The sequence below is a fragment of the Emydura macquarii genome, unplaced genomic scaffold, assembly GCF_026122565.2.
Source record: "Emydura macquarii macquarii isolate MOO-44397 ecotype Brisbane River unplaced genomic scaffold, CSIRO-AGI_Emac_v2 contig_480, whole genome shotgun sequence".
Lineage (NCBI taxonomy): Eukaryota > Metazoa > Chordata > Testudines > Chelidae > Emydura > Emydura macquarii.
In genome coordinates, this window is record NW_027130617.1 from 16,544,897 (window position 1) to 16,566,686 (window position 21,790).

At 41.6% G+C, this 21,790-nt stretch overlaps 1 protein-coding gene across 5 annotated transcripts in view; it reads left to right on the plus strand.

The window, feature by feature from the left end:
* ADGRL4 (adhesion G protein-coupled receptor L4) overlaps nt 1–21,790 on the plus strand; it is a 98,625-nt gene that overhangs the window by 35,411 nt on the left and 41,424 nt on the right. For 4 of the 5 annotated variants that reach the window (XM_067538596.1, XM_067538597.1, XM_067538599.1 and 1 more), the window contains exon 3: nt 17,204–17,356. In XM_067538596.1, coding sequence (XP_067394697.1) covers nt 17,204–17,356 — 153 coding nt within the window. Of the gene's footprint in view, nt 1–17,086; nt 17,357–21,790 lie in introns of those variants that run through there. The other variant, XM_067538600.1, reaches the window with a different exon arrangement.

The window sequence follows — 21,790 nt, forward strand, 5'->3', positions numbered from 1 at the left end:
ATATAGTTGGAAAAGAAGAATGAAGCAGAGGGAATTAAAGAAAAAATAAATGTCCACTCCCTGATAAAATCAAGTACTTTATTTAGGTTGTTTTCCTTTAATAACTCGGCCTTAATAATAAAGGAGACACAGTGACATACCTCAGTGTCTCTCATAAATTCACAGATTTTAAGGCCAGAAGGGACCATTAGATCATCTACTCTGACCTCCTATGTATCACAGGCCTTAGAATTTCATCCAGTTACCTCTGTACTGAGCCCCATAACTTGTGTTTGACTAAAGTATATCAGAGTTTCAATCTCTGATACCCAGACAAGACCTCTGAAAAGGATTTTCTCCATACAGAGCATAATTAGCCACTGGTTTTAGAAATCAGTGAATGCTGCTCCACACAGAACAAATATCTTCTCCAGAAGGCCCTTCTTTAAGGGCATCTGTTTTATTTGAATCATTACTTATGTCAAAGCAATTTTACCACATCTTTTGGTCTATTTTGTTACCCAGAATGGAGGATGTGACAGATACGGCAATTTCCTGCAATATCCTGGACAAACCTTATTGAATTAAGTTTAAGTATTTTAGTAGTACATTATATTAAAATGCAAATGTTTATGTATTACTCTGTGATTGTATGTAATGTCTCAAGGGTGGAGACGTGACTAATGTAAATCTTGGGAAGTGTAATGAGCTTCAAAGGACTAGCTAAAACAATAGGCAAGACAAGAATTAACTTCTAAAGTTAAGTGGGTTTCCCAGGAAATCTTTATGGGGACTGGTATGCAAAGGTTCCCCTGCGATTAATGCAAGAACTCAGCCTTTTGAAGCTTCATTCTGAGGACCATTCTGAGACCTTCATCTGCTGGTCATCTGTTGCATGAGGACAAGATCAGAGGTCCAATAAATGACTCTCAGATTCATGGTGCGCTTGTTCTGAGCCAAGGCAATTATGAACTTGTAACCTCAGAAAAACCCCTTGGTGGGATTTGAAGAGCCCTTGTTGGAGTTGAGGTGATCTCTGGCAAAGCTTATTAGCATGGCTGTAGGTTCTTTTATTTTTTTAATATATTTTCTCTGTAGTGATTTCATCTTAAGAGTAAGTGTGCTTGCTTGGGGAGAGCTGGATGGTACCAGAACTGTGGGCATTGCTTGAGGAAAGATGCTGTGGTCAAGACTTCTGTGTGCCTTGCTGGCCTCTGGCTGCATTTGCAACCTCTTTGGAGCTGCTAGCAAGTGACATGTTAGTGGATCTCTCAAGCTGTTCTAACTTAAGCTAAGGGTTCAACCCTTGAAACACACTCATACACACTGTCCCTAGGGATGCTACCTTTGCAGATGTACATAACCTGTGCTGTACATAAAATGGCACTTAGCAGTTATATGTGAAACCATTTTCCTGAGTGGAGGTGGTTTAAAGATTCTGCTTGAAGTATGCAAAAGAAAGTAAATTCAGATGTAGGCTAATGTTCCATCCTGAGTTTGTGCTCCTGGGTTTATGTATTTCATAAGATCATACATATCATACAGTTCTACACCTAGAGGATTCAGAAGTGGATGATCTGTCTGCTTCAACAGAGTGGATTAAGGGCCGAATGGTAGCCTTAGTTCTGACTTTCCTGAATGTTGTTGTAGAGTAGCTTCTGGTATTTATTTCTCAGGAGAAATCATTTTGTATTCCCAAATGCTCCCCCCACCACCCCCCAAAAAGGGGGGGGGGCTAATTTGAGATTGTGAACTTAGAATTCGAGCACCACGGGTTCTGGTCCATCTAATTCTATAATGTTGATGTAATATCTGCACCAAGGTAAATTGAAAATACAATGGGAAGTCCACAAGAAATTACAGTGGAGATGTTGTCTGTTTTTAATTTAAAAACAAATACTGTTATATTTACACTGCTGAAATGAAGCATTTATTTGGACTGCATATTTAGTGCTGCAGTGGGCATTGTTATCAACCAAAGAACCCTTCTGAGATGATCTACATTGCTCACTTTTCTTTAAAAGAAAATATCTTCTGATTGTACATATGCTTCTTTACTTCTTGGTTAGAAGATATGATTTAATGAAAGTAAGTGGGTTAGCAACAAGAAACATAATATGAATTGAGAATGACTTAGTGTAATAAGCCTGGAAGTTTCCCCCACCCTTATTGGTAGTGTTCAGAAAAACACTCACACCTGTATATGGCTGGCAAGCCAAATCTGATATACTCCAATTCATCTGTGCATCACCTTGTTTCAATTCAGTTTTTTCATGGAGGAAATCCAGGCATCTGATGGTGGTTTCCCTTGCCATGTGTCTCAAGCACATTGTGTCCAATACCCAAGTGGAATGTCTGACACAGGGTGCATGCCCGGTTGTGTTTCCCTGAGGAAACTGGATCCATTTGTGGTGAGAAGAGCATGGGCCACGTGTTTTTCATTCTTCTTTCTGTTTCTGTGCCATTTTTGTCTCCACCAGCATGGTATAAAAAATAATTGAAGTCAATGAGAGTCTTTCCATTGACTTCAGTGACTTACAGATCTGGCTCCACTTTGGTTCCCGACACTCCACACACTTAAAATATAAATATATGAGTAAAGTGTGGATCCATTCACTCCTGGTGAATATGGAGGCTGTACCGCCATTACACATCATATCACTAGGAGGAGGTTATAGAGTAGTTCATGCAAGAAAATGCTTTTTTTTTTTTTTTTTTTCACTGTTCAGTAGAGATGAGCCTGAGCCAAACCCTAAATCCAAACACCGACCACCATCCTTTGAGGGAGTTCAGAATCCCAACCTGGATCTGGATCCAAATTTCATGTCTGGCCCCTAACTCAGTAATGGACTAAACCAAAACAGAGTGTGGTTTTCCCTTGAATCCATTAGCCCCAGTTCAGCAGTGTACATAAGTAGGTGCCTAATTTTGTGCATGTGAGTAGTCCCATATTGATCATTATTGCCAGTGACTATAGTCCATTTCACACCGCATGGTCGGGGTGTAATTAGGTCACAGCCTTACTCACTCCACTCAGCCCCACTCAAAACTGCCCTCTGTGCTCCTGAGGAGGGCTCCCTAGCAGGACAGAAGGTGTGAAATTCCCCTCAGTGCTTTCCCCTCTATTCCCCCCAGCTCCCACCTGCAAAGTGGAAATGGGCTGTTTCCGCTGCCATTTGAGCTTAATATCGACAGGCTGAGGACTCCAGGATTTAGCTCTATATAAACAAAAGTTGGGCACATACCTTGGTCTAGTGCAATGTTGTTTATCTCAAGCCCTTTGTTGTCTGTTTTATGTTATGAGTAGCTGGTTAGATAAAGCCCTAGGTGTGTCTGCCTAATTCAAGATGTAATCTTACTTATCCACACTGCAATTACCGGGTTTGCCCTTGTTAGTGGAAGTGTGGTGATGCATTTCCTGGCTGGTGATGTATAGGTTCTGAACAAATGTCTTTCTCTGTTGTCTGGAAATTTGGGAAGTGTTGCCCAGAACACAAAAAAAAATTTTTTTTTCTATCAACGGCTTGCTGACATGTTCTTTTCTGTAATCTTTGGTGTGGGACCAAAATGTTTAGATACGCATGATGGCGTCTCACTTGCTCACATCCTCCCCAAATGAGTTCACAGTATCTGTAACTACTGGGGTATAGAAGCTGCCCGTGACTTCTCAGTAGAAATTGGATCATTGTTTATCTCCTCTTGTAAAGTCTCTATGAGCCCATTTTCCAGAGAATTAATCCGTTCCTCACAGTCACAGCCTGAGAATTCAGACAACTCGCTCCTAACCTGGACTGCCAGCATTTCAATGTTGTTTGTGACTCATCATTTTCTGTTATAACTAAGCTGTTACAAACAGGTCACATGTTTTTCTTCTTTCAGTCTGTCTTACAATCTTACCAGGCCAGATGCTCTACTGGTGTAAATCGACATAATGCCCTTGAAGTCAAATTTCCATTTCCTTTTGATGAATTCATAGAACAACCAGTGCTATTGCGGTCCTGGAGGGTGGGGGGGAGTGGGAAAATTCACAGCAGAGGGAGGAAGTCTCTGTGACATCAGCTTGTGAAGTTTTCCTCAAATCGTTCTTAAATGGGGGTGGGGGGCAGGCAATAGGAAAAGTGAAACGAGCAATTGAATCTGTTTCTTCACATGAACTCTGGAGCCAGCCGTATGCTTCACTGTACGGGGAGATTTTGAATAGTCCAGTAAAAGGGCCAAGGACCACATGATAGTGTATCATACTTGTTGCTAACAGCAGCCAAAATTGATAGGCCTTTCAGCAGGCCTGTGCATCCTTGGCATGATTAAGCCAGTAGGGGAGGGAACCCCTTTATCAACCTTTGCCTGACCCTGCTCTCCCTCCCTGATGCTCTGGTGAACGTGCTGGGATCTGTGTTTCAGGAAAGGACTAATAAGCTTATTTTTGCATGCCCTGTGGGAGACGTTTGTCCTGGCCTCAAGATATGCAAATTCTGTCAGAACATACCTCGTTGATTAAGTACTCTGGTAACCTTAGGTCTAGCTTTTTTTTCTTTTTCCTTGACGTGTATTTGTCTACTAACAAGGATAAATGGGGGGGGTGGGGATCTCTATTTGGACTCAGTGAGTGAACGTGTTTTTTGGATCGAACAATGACAGCTGAAAGATCTGGCTAATCGGAAAGCCATCACTGTTCTCACTCGAAAGCCGCCCCAGACTTCGGTAATTATTAAGGGTTGAGGTTTGGGGTGTTTTACTAACCTGTTGCGGATGTGTGTAAGTGCTAGAGCATGAGTAAAAGTATACCTTTAAAGTAAGAACCCTCTCGTGTTGTGCTTGAGCCTAAGTAAAGGTATGGTTTTGTAGTAAGAGCACTCTCGTGTTGTGGTTGAGCCTAAATAAAGCATAGCATTGTAGTAAGAGCACTGTTGTGTTATATTGTTTCTACCAGTCAATCGATCGGCTGGACGCTGTGTCTCCATTTGACTTTCCTGACATTACCTCACACAAAGTAAAGTTACCACGATCTTTGGGTTGGCAGAACCCCGGTAACAGCACAACTGCAATGGAGATGTGCTACCAAGTCTTCTGTACACTGCTACTCCTGAGATCCCCTCTCAACGGTGCAGTGCTGCAGACCTACACACCTTTTTTGGTGGATCATCCCAAGGTGGGAGAGTGTGATGCATGTCTCCTCCCCACACACACATTCACATAGGACTTTCTGAGGGAAGAGGAGTGACTGTGCCAAGAAGGCTACTGAACAAACACATCCCTCTCTGTATGTGAAAAATGAGATCACACACCTATGTGTTCCAGACTTCACACAGATTCTAAATGACTGATTCCCACCCCAGCACACCCATGCTCACTTTCGCTTTTCTAACCTGACTTATTAGAGCTCCTGCATCTTCTTCTTGAATCTCAGTCGATGCTTTGCAAGGTAAATGCCTTGTTTCCAGTCAAGGAGTAGCATTTTTAATTTTTTTTTCTCTCATTCTGTTCTTCACATATGAATGATCACAAATGATAGATTTTCTTTTCATGATACTCCACAAGCACTGGAGAGGTGCGTTGTTCTGTGCCGCTAAACAAATGACACCTCTCATCACTAGCACTTATCCCAATAATAAATGCATTTCACATTTAATTTGTAACGTCTGATTTTACAAACACTGATGAAAAAGGCTGTTTGGGTAACATCAGAAACTCTCCAAAGTTTGCCCAAGTTCTGAATAAACCCAACCTGAATGCTTTTTTGGTTTCAAAATATTTAGTGTAACTCTTTTCCTCTCTGATGTTTTTCATTTTGGGGGCTGCTCTTCACTTTTAGGTTCAATCCAGAACCTCAGAAGAATCTGTTTACATGGAATACGCAGCCCCGTAGTTCATCTAGAAGCACAAGAAATACTGGCCTTGATTCGTCCATGCACCGGTGCTGGGACGGAGAAGGCAGACTTGCACCTCGCTGATTACAGGGCTTCCAGGGGTTAGTCTGGAATTGGAGTGTGGAACCATTATATCCACACTGCTAAAAGCCCTCAGCATGCTGTTAGAATGCCTGGGGCGTCTCCAGTGCCATGAACTCTTGCAAGGAGGTGCACAGCCATGAAAGTACAGCGGGAAATAGGCACAATTGTTTCCCCAGGAGCTGTGTGACTATTGTGTATTCGCTTTGTGCCAGCATAGCTGGTGCAAAGGCACCATAAATCAAGTATGAATCATGCCCATTATGAAAGAAATTAATTCTAATGAGATTTCCAGCCCAGTTTTGCAGTCTCAAGTGGTTCGTCACAGCATCTGCTCTTCTGTGCTGATTTGGACCCAACCTGAATGCTGAATAGTTTGAAAATCATAAATAAATTGTGTTAAACTAACATTAATGGTAACATATTGCAGAAAAGAAAGGTGGATTGTTAATGGCATTGCTGTTCTCAGGTCAGTCTCTTATAACTGCAGAGATACTGTACTGCAGCACACAGGTAATGTATGTAAGATCACCCGCTGTTCTGAGGCCAATAGACAGGCTAAGCACAGCAGGGTGAGTAGCACTGGAATTTGTTTTACAGGAAGCTTTCATTTCCTTGCTTTTGAGGGGTTAAGTGAGGCACTTCAACCACTGCTTTCCCTTGGGGGGTTATGCTGAAGAAGGTCAGCTTTAAATTCCCCCCAGAGGCTTTGCAGGAGCTCTAGCAGTAGAAGCTGCTGTCAAAGGAGAACAGCAGAATGCAATGAATCAGTGTATTCCCCAGCCACCTTGACTACATTCCCTTCCTAGCCAGTGCTGTCCATTTTTCAGACTGTGATGGGTCCACGCTAATCCCCAGGCTTGTGCTGTCACAACCATCCCTGACAGATTTTTGAGCACCTGGGACCCTGGTTTACACAGGCCTGAATCAGGGCTCAATCTGATCCTTTGCTTTAATAGGCTCTTTTAGGGTCATATGGGGAGGGAGGAAAATCTGATGCTAAAGCTGTGAACGTATATTAGCATCAGTATGAGCTGTGTATCTTATGATCCATAATATCAAATGTGTAACTACCTTTATGGAAAGTAGCTACTCTGCATGTTCAGTTGTTCTTTTTAAAACTCCGCACATCATTTTAGCAAGCCACTTGCTACATGTGGGTCCGAAAGGATTGAAAACACCCAAAGCAGATAGTCTGTGTTAGGGACCAAATCTTCGGTACTTGTAAAAACATTTTCTAGTTGAGGGAGAACGAAAGTATTAAACTCTCTCTCTCTCTATGGTTTTTAAATGGAAATGGTTGATTTCAAATTTTCTAATAAGAAAAAAAAATGCTATTGCTGCCTGGTTAAAATCTAGTATGGCAGGTTTGAACCTGAGACTGCTTGACTAACAAGCTGTTCTCACTATAACAAAGTTGATCATGGAGATCCACTAACTGTAATGGAAATCTTTGATGGCAGTTGTTTTGCACAGCTAACTGCCATGAAAGTTTGTGCTTTCTCTCAAGAAAAAAATGAAAAGGGTATTTCAGATCAAACCATATATTTAAACTCGGCACTTCAGGGACTTCTGTTAGCTACTGCCATATTACTGACCAGCGATATCATTTTGTAACTGTAATAGTTCCAACGCATCCATATTTGAGATTGTAATTTAGTTTTCATCATGCATTAAAATTGGGTAATTGCCACAGGAAAAACTTAATGTTGAGTGGGATAGGCAGTGGAGGGGAGAGTTTTGTATTATAAATTCAGATTGTTAAAGTCATGCTGAATAGCGCAATGATGCATTTTTCAGTAAACGGTGGCCTCAAGACTCATAAATGATTATTTTAAGCCAAAAGTTGTATTTTATCCACAATTTAGAGTTCATGCATAAGAAATGTTCCATATGTAAAACTTCCTTGTAATTGCATTGAAAGAAATAGTTACAGCTTTAACTTTAATAGGGGTGGAAGAGGAGGTATTGTATACACAATAGGGCCTGATCTACACTGAGAATGGAGGTCGACGTAACGCGGCTCACGTTGACTACCTAAAGTATGCGTCTCCACCGGCATGTCAGTTCTGCCAACCTAAATCAGCAAGTGGCGTAGCATTGAAATCAAATTCTATGGGTCGAACAAGCGTCAGTATAGTCAGAGCTCAACATAAATCCATATCATTGGCCTCTGGGAGGTGTCCCATAATGCTCTGTTGTGACCACTCTAGTCATTTGCATTCTGCTGCATCATGGCCACGTAAACAGGAAATGGCTCCTCGCCTCAAATCCGGGAAATTTTGAATTCCCATTTCCTGTTTCATCAGCATGGAGAGAACTTTGTAGCTGAACTGCTCATGGTGACTGCACGCCCAAATGCGCTCCAGCCTGGAGTCGACCTGAGGTCTTGGATCTCATCAGCCTGTGGGGCGAAGAGTCTGCTCTGGCTCAGCTCCAAGCCAGCAAAAGAAATTTAGATACTATGAGAAAATATTGCATGGTATGGTGGAGAAGGGCCACAATACGGAATCGCAACAGTGTTGGGTTAAAATCAAAGAGCTGAGGCAGGCATAACAGAAAACTAGGGAGGCAAACAGTCATTCTGGCTCGTTATCGAAGACGTGCCACTTTTATGAGGAGCTGCATACAATTCCTGGTGGTGACCCCACCACTGTGCTACCACGCAGCATTGATACCTCCAAAGAATCTCAGTCCAGGATGAATGAGGAGGACTCTGTGTTAAAGGAGGAGGAGGAGAACAGGGGGCAGGAGAGTGGGGTATCCATTCTCCCAGCCAGGACCAGTTTGTTACCCGAGAGCAGCACAGCCGGGAACGGGACAGCATTACAAACTGAGATGCCAGGAAAGGCACATCTGGTGAGTATGTGTGGCAAATCGCATTTCTGTGGTCATGTCCCCAGTCCAGCTTCTTATTTATGGGGAAAAAGGAGTTTGTGTTTTTGTGGGGATGGGTTTCCTGGGGGCTGGTAAACTTCAGCGGAAGGTTACCCCTTGAACAAACTATTTATGTGCACAGGGATGCTCCGAGAATCCTCCATCGATATCTCCAGGAAACTTTCATGTAGATACTCTGCAATCCTTTGCAGAAGGTTTCTGGGGAGGTCAGCCTTATTTCTTCTGCCACAGTAGGACACTTTTTCCTGCCACTCTGCTATTAGATGAGCAGGCATCATTGCGGAACACACCATAACAGCATAAGGGCCAGGCCTGTACCCCGATGCTTGCAGGAAATCTTCCCTTTCCTCCTGCGTTACCCTCAGGAGACTGATATCACACATGGTTACCAAGTGAAGATGACGCAATTTTACAGTACCAAACCAAGTCACTGTATGTTATTCCCCTGCCGTGGACAGTGTCCTTGGGCCCTACACAGACAATTCCTAGATATTGTTGACTTGGGCGTTATGGGTCCGGGAAATGGTGCCCCTTTTTTTTTTCTCCAGCAACACTTCACCCATACCCTCCTCCAATCCCTTTTGACTTCCTTCTCCCAAATAGGTCTTTGGGATGGTAAAGGGAAGCCCAGTGATCCTTCTCCTTGGTTATGTGTGGATTGGGGAATTTAGTGCTATACAAACTTCCCTGTGATGGATGCAAGGGCCCCTTATTTACCATGTCTGGAACAGCACTCCGACCTGTATGGTAGGCACAGATTGGTATGCAGGTCTGACTTTGCCTTGTGAATATGAAAGGGAGTTCTTTTTACATTGTAACATTTCTTTTACTCCATGAGGTCAGCGAACAATGGCAACTTTGTGCTTTGCTTGCCTTACAGTGGACACCTCAGCCCATGTTCTACTCCCATAGAGCTCCTTCCTCAGATCAGGAAGTGGGGAAAAAAAAACTTGGGATGACATGTTCAATTAACTAATGAACACTTCCATGGCTGCTGACACAGCACTCAGAGCCTGGAGGATGTCCTTGTCAAAAAAACTAAACATGGGCATGGAACGCAGAAAATCAGCACAGGAGCAGGAGCTTGCAATGCAACAAGAAATGTTGCATATTATGAAGGATCAGTCTGACATGCTGAGGCATCTGGTAGATCTCCAGGAAGAGCAGCAGCAGGACAGACTCTCTGCAGCCCCTGCAAAACACTCAGCTGTTTAGCTGCTTCCACTCCCAAGCACTGTAGGAAGAGGTTGATCAGGGTACAGTACATGCTGCACTCCACGCTGATGGAGGCAAGCAGAAAGACATGATGGCCCCTTTAAGAACTAGGAATGTGTGTGATTTGCTGTTTGCACAGTCACACTTTGCACTGGCTGCCCAAGCAGCCTTATGAGAATGTAAAATTATCTTTCCTCCCCCCCATGTAACTGATCACCAATAAAACTTTACTGCTTTAAAAACATTTCTCTTTGTTCATGGAGAGTTTGGGTATTACCAGCAGGGAAAGAAGGGGAGGAGGCCGATGGTACGAGGGTGGGGATGGGAATGGAAGGCACAGCACTTCAGTTCATTCCAAAAACAGGTTTTCAATGCTTTCCTGAAGCTTAGCCTTCATGGTTGGCTCTGAGCATAGCACTGGCATCTGCCTGCTCAAAATTAGTGGCCAGCCTATGAGCCTCCATGATCCATCCCTGGGGAAACTTTTCCCCCTTTGTTTCAGAAACATTATGGAGCACACATCAGGCAGAGATAACAGTTGGGATGTTGCATTCACTGAGGTCTAACCTAGTGAGCAAGCTGCACCACCTTGCCTTTAAGTGGCCAAATGCACATTCCACCACCATTCTGCACTTGCTGAGCCTATTATTGAAATGCTTCTTCTCGCTGTCCAGGTGCCCCGTGTATGCCCCAGGATCACTATTGGCATTTCAACATCGCCAATATTTATTTTTTTTTGGTCAGGGAAGAAAGTGCCCGCCTGCATCTTTTTGAACAGACCTGAGTTCCTAAAGATGCGTGTATCATGCACCTTTCCAGACCACCCCACGTGAAACGTCCCCAGTGATCCACAAGGGCCTGCAACACCATTTAGAAGTATCCCTTTCAGTTTATGTACTCTGTGGCAAGGTAGTCTGGTGCTAACATAGGGATATGCGTGCCATCTATCGCCCCCCCATAGTTTGGGAACCCCATTGCAGCAAACCCGTCCACTATCTCCTGCACATTTCCCAAAGTCACTACCCTTCTTAGCAGAAGTCTATTAATGGCCCAGGACACTTGCATCACAGCAGCTCCCGTGGTGGATTTACTGACTCCAAATTGATTCCCAACTGACTAGTAGTAGTCTGGGATCGCTAGCTTCCACAGAACGATGGCCACTCACTTCTCCATTGTCAGAGCAGGTCTCAGGTGAGTATTCATGTTCTTCAGAGCTGGGGACAGCTTTGTGCAAAGTTCAATGAAAGTGGCCGTTCACATACGAAAGCTCTGCAGCCACTGCTCATCATCCCACACCTTCATAATGACGCAGTCCCACTAGTCAGTGCTTGTTTCCCAGGACCAGAACCAGTGCTCCACCGATAGAAGATGCTGCGTGAAAGCGTGCAGCAAATGGGAATTGTTTCCTTTATGTACCTGGGTGGCCACAGTAACATCGCAATTTTCCACGCTGCGGCTCCTGTCTCAGCCTTGAATAGGTCGTGAGATGTTTGTGAATAAATCAGGATAAGTCGTGAGATGTTTGTGATGCTCACAATGATAGTGCAGAGTTGAGCAGGCTCCATGCCTCTCCGGCAACGGCGTGCGTGCGGCACAGACTGAAGGGTTTAGGAAAATGGTGCGAAAAAGCATTTGTCCATTTGTTTGGGACAAGAAGGGAGGGGGAGGGAGCACATTGCATCATGGGAGGACAACAACCTTCCCAAAAGCCTCTGCATCTAGTTGCACTGTGGGATAGCTACCTATGGTGTACTGCTTTGATTGTCAACCTAAGCGTGGCTAGTGGGGATGCAATACTCCGATGCAATGAGCATGGTGTGATCACACTCCTGCGACTTCTAAAATTCGGCAGGTGAACGTCGATTTAAAATAAATTGACTTCACAGTGTAGACATACCCTAGATCCAATACACAGCCTGCTGAAGTCAATGGAAAGAAACCCATTGGCATCAGTGGTCTTTGGATTGGGTCCTATAATTCTAATCCAAAAAATAATTCATGAACTAATGTCATGCACTGTTTATACAGAAATAACATCACCCCGATTCAAATTGAGTGGGCAAGTAAAAATACATCAGTCTTGCAGACTTGTTCTTTAGAACATCTTTATGTGTAACCCAGAAACTAGCACAGAAATTATTGAGTTTGGCCAATAACTGACTTGATTTTGTTTGATTATAAACATACCCATGCATCATAAAATATAAAATGTTCTATGAAAATAATGTCCATAGCATTATCCTTGTATTTTGAGACCAGCATGGATAATCAGTTTTTATTTTACATTTATAACAAATCAGCATCTTAACTATACCAACACATGTACACACCCCACACACTCACCCTTTTTGGTCTTTGAGCTATTTAACAGTAATTTCCTGTGACTAAATCACAAATTATTCATGGTTTCCTCCCATTGTGATATTTCATGATAGCAATTGAGTGTATATCAAATATTATAGAACTCTTTGTTTTAAAAAAAATGAATTCAAGACTGATCAGCCATTCTGTGAACCTCTTGTGTATCAAACAGATGGGAATGCAACATTACAATTTAAGCACAAGAATTACTCTTGTCATTTGGCCACTCTTGTTTGTAAAAGTCATCATATTTTTCATCCGTTATTTTTTTAAAATCTTAAATACTTGTTTCAATTATGTCATTTCTTCCCCTTGATTTTCAGTTTGCACTCCTGAAATGCTGCCTGTAATGCTTAAAGTGTTTCTTTGACACCAGTTGTTCTTCTGTGAGTCCACATGTCATAATTAAATTAGGCATCAACAAAGCAAATGGATCATATGCCTGCTTGTCATTTAAAGTATCCTCCTTTCTGTCCATATTGCTAAACAAATTTGTTTAAGAAGGGCTTAGAGAATTTCTAATCTATAAATCCTGATTTTGTCTGACTCCCCATAAACTACAAATCTGATAGCATTGTAAATTATGTAAAAGTTGAAAAACATCTTTAAACCCCTAGGCTTCACACTGGACTTTTTTTTATACAGTAGCTCAATATCTTGACTATAAAAAGAATTGAAAGATATATTTTGTTGTTACATATTTTGTGTGAAATCAAGCAGAGTACTTAAACATGACTATTCAAAGTTTATGTGGAATTTCTCTTTTCTTGAAAACATCTCCTTTCTGTCCTTTCCAGTAACTCATTAATGTTTCCATAGTGAACATCGTCTTTGTCCCACAGGTCTCAGATGATTCTGTGGTTTCTTTCATTCTAATCTAGAGCATGTCAAGCCTTGTGTGGTCCTGAAAGCAGAGTTGGTGGCCAGGTTAGAAATGGCAAGGTCATATTTGGCCTCATTCTCTACTGCGCACCCTGTGTCACAGTTGACAGCTGTGCAAAATGGCTGTGTAAAATGCTGCCATTCTGAGTAGCATTTTGCACCCACTCTACACAAGTCTAAATTACCACCCAAATGCAGGGCATCTCTCCACCTCTCTGCTAATGCAGGCTCCTTTTCTAAGTGCAATTTCTAGTGCTTTGAATAATTATTTTAATTGTTTCAGATGATGGGATGGCCACCGTTTCCCTTCAATGCTGTTCCTCAGTCAAAACAGATCTCATAGATTCTCCTATTAGTCTTATTTCTAATGCCTAGCTCCACATCAGACAAGTTTATCTTGCACAGTGCAGGTGCACAGTATAAGCATGAGGGGAAAGTAATGAGCATGACAGGGAACAATTGGTGAATTTTATCAGGCACTAATGAAAACAATGCAGTGTGACCACCGAGCTCTCCTGATCTAGGAGCTGTATCCTGCAAAGAGCTCAGAACTCTGCCTCCAAACCAGTAAAGCACTTAACAGCCTGTGCATAGTCCCATTGTCTTCCAGGATGCAAAGGCTCACACTTACTCCCATGTGTCATTAGACACACACATTTTCTGGCTTGCTACATCTTTTCTTTTTTTTTTTTTTTTTTTACCTGCACTGTTCAGAGTAAAAGAGAAAACATACCGGAGGCCCCTGAGATTTACTCTGCACATTTGTGCATAGTTGTAGCCTGCATTTACAGATAGTGCAGGAGAATAACAGTCCTCTGCTGCCTGCTATGCATCACATCAGCACTTGTAGGTTCAATACTAAATAGTTTCTGTCTTTCCTTTGAGAAAGGAGATACTTCAAATATTTGTACACATTTATTAGGACCCTCCTAGACATTGTGGAGCCAATTATACATAGATCAATTGTGATTCTGCTCTCTGTGACAAGGGAGTAAATCATTATTAGAGATGTAAATGGAGTTGCATCCATGTAAACCTGATGTTAAGTGGTATGGGAAGTTAACTCTCATAATCCTCCTTGGAAGGCGTTCCAGCAATGCCACTGTGTAAGCAATCTAAAATTCTGTGCTCGTTAGCTAGTCAGGTCAGATGAATGAAAACAAGCCAGCCTTGTGAGGTGACTAAATAATACACTTGTTTCCTCCTCAGGAAAGGGGAGGGGAGCAAAAGCATTTGTTTGAAAAGGTTCCCAGAACAGGAGATCCTTCAAATATATGGTGATTACTATTAAAATATTTATGAGCACCCTAAATATATGGAATACTGCCAATACAACAGTGAAGTTAATTAGGCAAAACTGTAAAAGATTTTAATGGTGTCCATTTTATAAGTCAGTTTATACTGCTTGAGAGTGTTCTTTGAACCACTTGAGAGTTGTAATAGGGCCAGGCTTTCAGGACATGCAGTTCTTATGTCCGAGCCACTAGAAAACACAGGCAGGAGTTTTTGTTTTTTCCCCTCAGAAAATTCCAAGATTTCTGTCTATTCAGCTGTATTTCCCCCGGCCTTGAATAAATATCCATATAGTCAGTATTCTCACCCACTTTTGTTCTTTTAGGTTTCCACCCCAGATATTTTGTGTCTTGATTTCCGGTAATCATTGCATTGTCTGGTCCAACACCAAACTTTTCTATCTTCATAGCAGAAATTGCATGGCACCCTCATAACCATAATGATTTTTCGGCTGAAAGGTGAGGCTCCTAATGGACAGTATGCAACACAACAGGTCATTCTGAGCAAGATCACTAAATACACAAGAACAATCAAGTCATGTTCACTGTTCCCAAGAGGGTGGGTTTTAAAGGAAAACAGTGTGAAGGTTAAAGTTTTCTATGGCATGTACTCAAGCATGCTTGTCATTGGAGTGAAAAGTCTGCCACAGGCCATGAAGTACTCACATGTTAAATGATCAGTTTCTAGGGTTTGATTCTGATCTCATTTACCCCAGTTTTTCCTCAAAGCAATTCCGTGACTTCACTAAAGTTAATTCTGTTTTACACCAGTGTTCTGTAAGTGAGAGCCAAATCACACACCCTTCTCTATTGTTTTCTCAGAAGTACAGCTGGTAAAGCCATAAAATAAATATTGTTAACATACATTAGCAAATTGCTTTTACACTTGGATTCCTTATTAAATTATATTACAGTATTAGTTATAATGAGTGTAATCCATTCATTAATGTTGACCCAAAGTCCCCTGGAGAATATTGTAAATCCATTTGATATCCCTGAGTTGGCATTTGCACTGTGAATTAACTGAAAGGTGTGTTAAATCACGTGTAGTGAAAGGGCTTCTCATTAATTTTACATCTGAAAAGGTCCCTGTGCCAGGGTTGTTCCAGGGTTTCGGAATAAGTTACACTACAGAAATTTGTTCCTGATATGCCTTAGAGAGATTGGCTCACTCTGGTCTTGCCACTCTCTCAACTAATTTGGCACACTGGTATCTTCTTTATCCGCTGGCAGTCTTGCTCTTGTGTCTGGAAACACCTTATTGTGGCATTTACCATCGTTTTTTCTCCCCTGCTACCCTGCCTCTTAATATAATTTTCCTTCTGCAAGTACATCTATCTAACTATCTCAGGGTTTTATTGCCCACCATCACTGTAAAACCTTAGCACCTTCCATGTAAACGCAAGAGCAGAGCCCCTAGTGGACTTCATGGAAATAACCAGAGACTCCCTCTTTTAGGATTAAAAACTCTGCTTGCAGTATTTTTTGGTTCTGGAGAACGTTTAGTAGGTTAATTTATTTCTTTGCTTCAGAGTTTGGCGGAGGTAGAGGGGGGACATTTGGGTCGATGGAGGTGCCAGTGTTATATCATCCTTGCCATAGGGGATAGACTTCATTGAAGAAGAAGGTTTTGCAGTGTTCCCTAAAGTTGGTCAGATGATGATTATTTAGTGTTATAGAACATTAGAATGCAGTGTGTACGGAAGAATATAGAAAAAATACTTGTATTGTGTGTATTGATTCACTTGGTAATGCACTAGTCAATGACTTCTTACTGCGTTTGGTCAAACCACTTGGATCACGCCCCTTCTCCTCCTCTCCCCCATGATAAAATCCACAGAAAAGGTGTCTAGGTAATCTTCATAAAGATACTCTTATGAACTTACTTCCCTGTTGTTCCATTGGGAACATGGCCCCCTCTGAAATATACCACATGGCCTGCCTCTATAGTTGGTGGATCCCCTGTGGATTTGTTGGAGTTGAAGGTTATCTAGGTCAGGATTCTTGCCCCTGGCAGTAGCCCTCTACTCTTTGGCATCAGCTGTCCCAAGGACCTTAAGGAGAGGAGGCTCCATAACAAAGATAATGCATTCTTCTCCAGAAAATCTTTGGAAAGATGGAAGTGGGGAACAATATATTGTATATTTGTGCATTCTTTTGACACCTGCCCCTGGCCCATCCTCCATGTGGAGAACTGGGGACACCATCTATGTGTTAGATAGGCAGTCTGACGGTCATAGCAGAAGTCAGATCTTGTGGGTGCAGGAGGTGTCCAGATCAGGGAACAAGATCAAGGAATCAAGGCATCACACCAGGTCCCTATTTGGAGATTATCCAAACATGAGTTTATCTGACTTGATACATGGTTTGGAAGTGGGGATTCCTGCAAGAACATCAGTTTAGTACGTGCATTTCCATTTCTCTCAAATGAATAGCTGGTTTCACTTTGGATACTTATGTGGCTTTGAGCATGATTAAATCTTTGGCATTGGTGAGGCCCGTGTTAAACAAATAATTTGCATGTATATCTCAACATCTGTAAATAAAAAATATGGGAGTCCCGATTGAAACTTTATTTTATTAAACTGGCAAATGAAAATTATTTTTCTGTAATTTGTGTCTTGACAGATGATAATGAATGTGAAAATGCTACACAACCTTGTGGAGAGAATGCCAATTGCACCAATACTGTGGGAAGTTATTACTGCATGTGTGCAACTGGATTCAGATCTAATACTGGTCAAGAGAAGTTTATAACTAATGATGGAACCTTTTGTGTAGGTAAGTTACTACAATGTCAGCCAAGTAGCTTTAAATTGTCACTCATTTCTTATGCCTTCTGTTAATTAGAGAAATCCAGTAAAAGAAATTCAGGTGGCCCTGATCTGTGCAGTTTGGATAACAGCTTCCCACAATTCAGGGTGGTACAGACCTGGTATTCCATTTCAAGCCCATATCTCTCAAGTAACAAAAGACTGCTTTCTAATACCCTAACTCTGGCAAAATTCCCATCCACTTCAGTAGAACTTCAGGATTTAACCCAAATATTATACAGGAATATAGATCTATGGCCAGATGGTGGCTTACATTCTTTCCACATTATGCCACTTTCTCCTGACTCTGTCAGCACAGTGAGCAGGATGGGATGTGGGCAGAATTCACAGCAATCCATTGATCCTGGACCAGCAGAATGGCCTTTAGGGTTTCTCTCAAACATGTTCAGTTTGCTCACACCATAGTACCAGACTGTGGCCTGTATTCCAAAATGTCCCTGATCCCTTGCTAATTCTTAGTGAGTAAGATGAGTAGTTATCCTACCTTTTGTGCAATCCTTCAATTTCCACCTCCATAGCAATTTGATGGATCATGTTTAGGATTAAAAAGCAGAAAATGTTCTCTGGGAAAATATTATTTCTGAACAATTGTGCAGTCCTTAAGGATTGCCCTTCATTGGGAGAATTGTAACTATTTCTCTTTTTTTCAATCCTCCGGTAATTTTCTTTGTGTGCTGTGATATTCTTCGGGGAATGAGAAAACAAGCAAAAAAAAAAATCTATTGCCTCTTTACACAGGTATATCATCTTTAGGCTGATTATATCTAGTTCAAGATATCTCTCTCAGAAGCTTGACAGTCCTGGCAATGTCTTACTTACCATTCCAAATATAAGCAAAATAGTTGCACATTAGGCTAGAGAATGATCTAGTTAAAATTCCATTGATGTTCCTCATGTCCCAATATCATGTTTCCACTTTACCAAGTTACGATGAATTTGTTCTCAGGTTATCGGATTCGTACTGTGAGCACAATGGGCTGTAACAATTACCAGGTTCTAGAAGATGTTTTGATTTTTACCAGCTAGGACACTTTCTGAGCTTCACAAGTCTTGTCTTCAAAGTTGTTTCACTCGAATGTTCCTAGTTTTGCTTTACTTTTTTACCAGTTGAGAGAGATTACTTTTTATTATTCTCTGTCTATATCCATTTCCTTTCTCGTTTCATACAAAGATTATGCCTACACTGCAGCTAGAGGTGTGACTGCAGCATGTGTAGACTTACCTAGGCTAGCATTGGTTTAGCTAGTTATGTACTCAAGAGGCTAGTCCATGCTGCCACCTGTGCTGCTGCAGCTTCACTGCTATTATTATTCAAGTTAACTAGATCCAAGCTAGGGTGGGTATCCCCACACATGCTAAAGTCTCTGATTGCAAATCAGGCCTTGACTATCGGCTTTCCTCCTCTTTTGTGCAAATCTGTGTGAATAGAGCTGAGATTTTCCAAAACAAAAATAACCTTGTGGCATATCATTCCATGAAATGCATATACAAAATAGATTTTCAGAGACAATAGGAGACATGTCCTAAACACAGCCCCTTGCTCCTCGGTCAGTATTGCAGTTTATCAAGGAAGCCATAGAGAATTATGTTGTAACCTATGGATCTGCTATACATGGGAGAGGTCTCAGACATGTCTTCAGACAATAGCACCCTACTGGAGTACACAGCTGGAAGGCAGTGCCATATGTGTCTGGAGTGGACACCAGTATTACAATAGGAATTTAGTAGTGTTGGTTATGCTATACAAGTCAGAGCTGCTTAATTTGCATTAGAACAGTGCTGTCAAACATGATGTATTTATGTGGCCTCAAGACATATACTGAATTTGCACAATTTAAGCTTTCTTTAAAAAAAACCAAACAACCAGGATTCTATCCCTCTGAGTTGTCATGTTAACCTTTCAAATGTGAGGCAAGCGTAACCGATGCAACGTTGTCTTCCTGGGTCTAAAGACAGCCTGAAACAATGGTTCTGGGAGTTGTCAGTTCCCCCATTAATCTAATTGGGATGTTAACTCTAATATCTAATGATGACACTTAACATGTCAACATTAAGTTTTTCATTGCAGATCATTTTATCAGATAGAATAGGGAAGGGGGTGATGATAACACCCACAGGGAGAAGAAAAACTGGAGGTTGTGGCAACGAAGTTAAAACAGAGTAAAAAAAGGAGGAGAGTCACAATTGGGGTTGGGGGGCAGGCAATCCGGGTGATCACCTGGGATGATGGGCCAACCTTCCAGATAGTTCTGGGGGGACAAGGAGCTCCCCGCTGCTGCAGGCGGCCCCGCAGCTCTGAGCCCCCATTACAGCTGGGAGCTCCATATCCCCCTTCCCTCCAGCGGCTGGGAGCTCGGGGTCCAGCCCACCACCCGCACCACCTCCTCTCCCACGTGTCCTGATCTTTTACTCTTGCAATCTGGTCACCCTACCCTCATAGCTCTGTCCCATTTGCACTTTTGAGTGCCCTTTGTGAAGGGATATGGCATTATGCCACATAGCTGTTAGTTCTTTGCATATCCCTTCTTAGGATGATTTGGAATCCACTTTGTGTACACTGCTCCCCTCCACTGTGCAGAACCAAAAGGAACATCTGGGCCTTTACCAGTGGACTTTTTGGCATCCTGCAAGCTACTAATAAGCATAATTTATAATGTAGACATCAAGCTGTCTGAACTGGCTGGTGGAGAATCAAAGAAATGTAGGTATGATCCAGTAATTGGCAAGACTGAACATAATAACCATTCTCACTACCTTTATATTAATTGGAATTATCTTGCCCGATGTAGTAAATGAGCAGTGACAAAAAAGCAGAAACATAAGTTATAAATCTCTTTTCACACCAACTAAACGGTATTGGTGGTGTTATTTTGGGGGATTTTGCTTTAATATTTCTTTCTGATCAGAGCTATTATAAAGGCTTCAGAGCTCAGCTCCAGGGTTTATTTTGAATGTTTTATAGAAGGGAGGGATTCCTTGCTGAGCCATGACAAATGGTCTTCTCATTAAAGGGTCCAGTCCTTCAACCATCACTCATGCATCTTCTTACTACTAACTACTCATGTGATTTAGAGTTGCAAGACTGGGCTTTTGGGGCCCAATCTTGGTCTTATTGCAGATAATGGGAAAATGAACGGGCCTCTAGTCACAAACCTCAGGTGGAAATGGATTGCTTTCTAAAAGCGATTGACAAGCTGTTGTCTTCTGTGTGATCTAAAGTTGCATATTCATTTAAAGTAGAATGACCAAAAAAAACCAACCCTGCACAAAGTAATGAACAGTAATGGACACTGTTAACCTATTTAAAAGCAACATGCAATCTACCTTGAAATTGTAGTAAATTGTTGATGGCACATGCAAATCTTATTGATTTAAAGGGAAAGTGAAGGTGATCAGTACCTTTCAAGATCAGATGTATTGTCCTTAATCCTGTAGTCCAGTAGATATTTTCATCAGCAAACACTGAATTAGGTAGGATTCATATAGATCCATTCTGTATAGACAACTCAGCTGCAGATAAATTATTTGTATTAACTCCTCAGTTGTTTTGTATGTCCTCAGCATCTTTGTTGCCGGTCATGTCCATGAACTTCTACTTCTGTTTTGATAACCTTGCATTCTTATTAAATTCTCCATTACGATTAATATGTGACAACATTAGGAAAAGAAAGGTAATTTGTATAAATACCTAAGAATGACAAATTATTTGGGTTTATGAAAAGCAAATTATTATATGTGGCAAGACAAGTATAATAATCTTGAAAAACTTGTAATGGTAAGTGATATAGCAACCTGATACTTAGCAATGATAATCTGGAATACATTCAATTATTTGTGTGTATCTCTAGGAGGTATAATTTTTAGGAAAGGATTGTTGCTATTCGTCATCTATTAATTTTAATACCAACTTTGTCAGTGTTATTATAAATCAAACTATTAATAGATTATTACACACGTGTTCAAATAAGGCATTTCAGGTTGTTGCGAAGTTTGTTGTCACTTATTGACATTCAGCAATGAGCTACATGCTGGAGATCTTGTTAGGACTTACACATCCATCTCTATATAGCTGAGAAGACCAAGAAAATAATTGGAAATGAGGTTCATCTGTGGAGCCGTTATGCAAACTGGTGTTGTCATTGTTTTCTCACCCTTGGCATTTCAATTTAATCCAAGTACATCTATGTTGCACTTTGTGACTCAGTGACATCTACATGCTCCAAAAAAAGAGATGCACAATTAATTGATGTGAATGCATGATTTAAATGCCAGGACTAGCGTCTTTGGCCCCATGTCTTCAAAAGACAGCATTTGATTTATCCTTTGTGTAGCACTATCACAGATGGTACTTCTCTTCTCTTTTTCCTCCTTTTTTCTATCC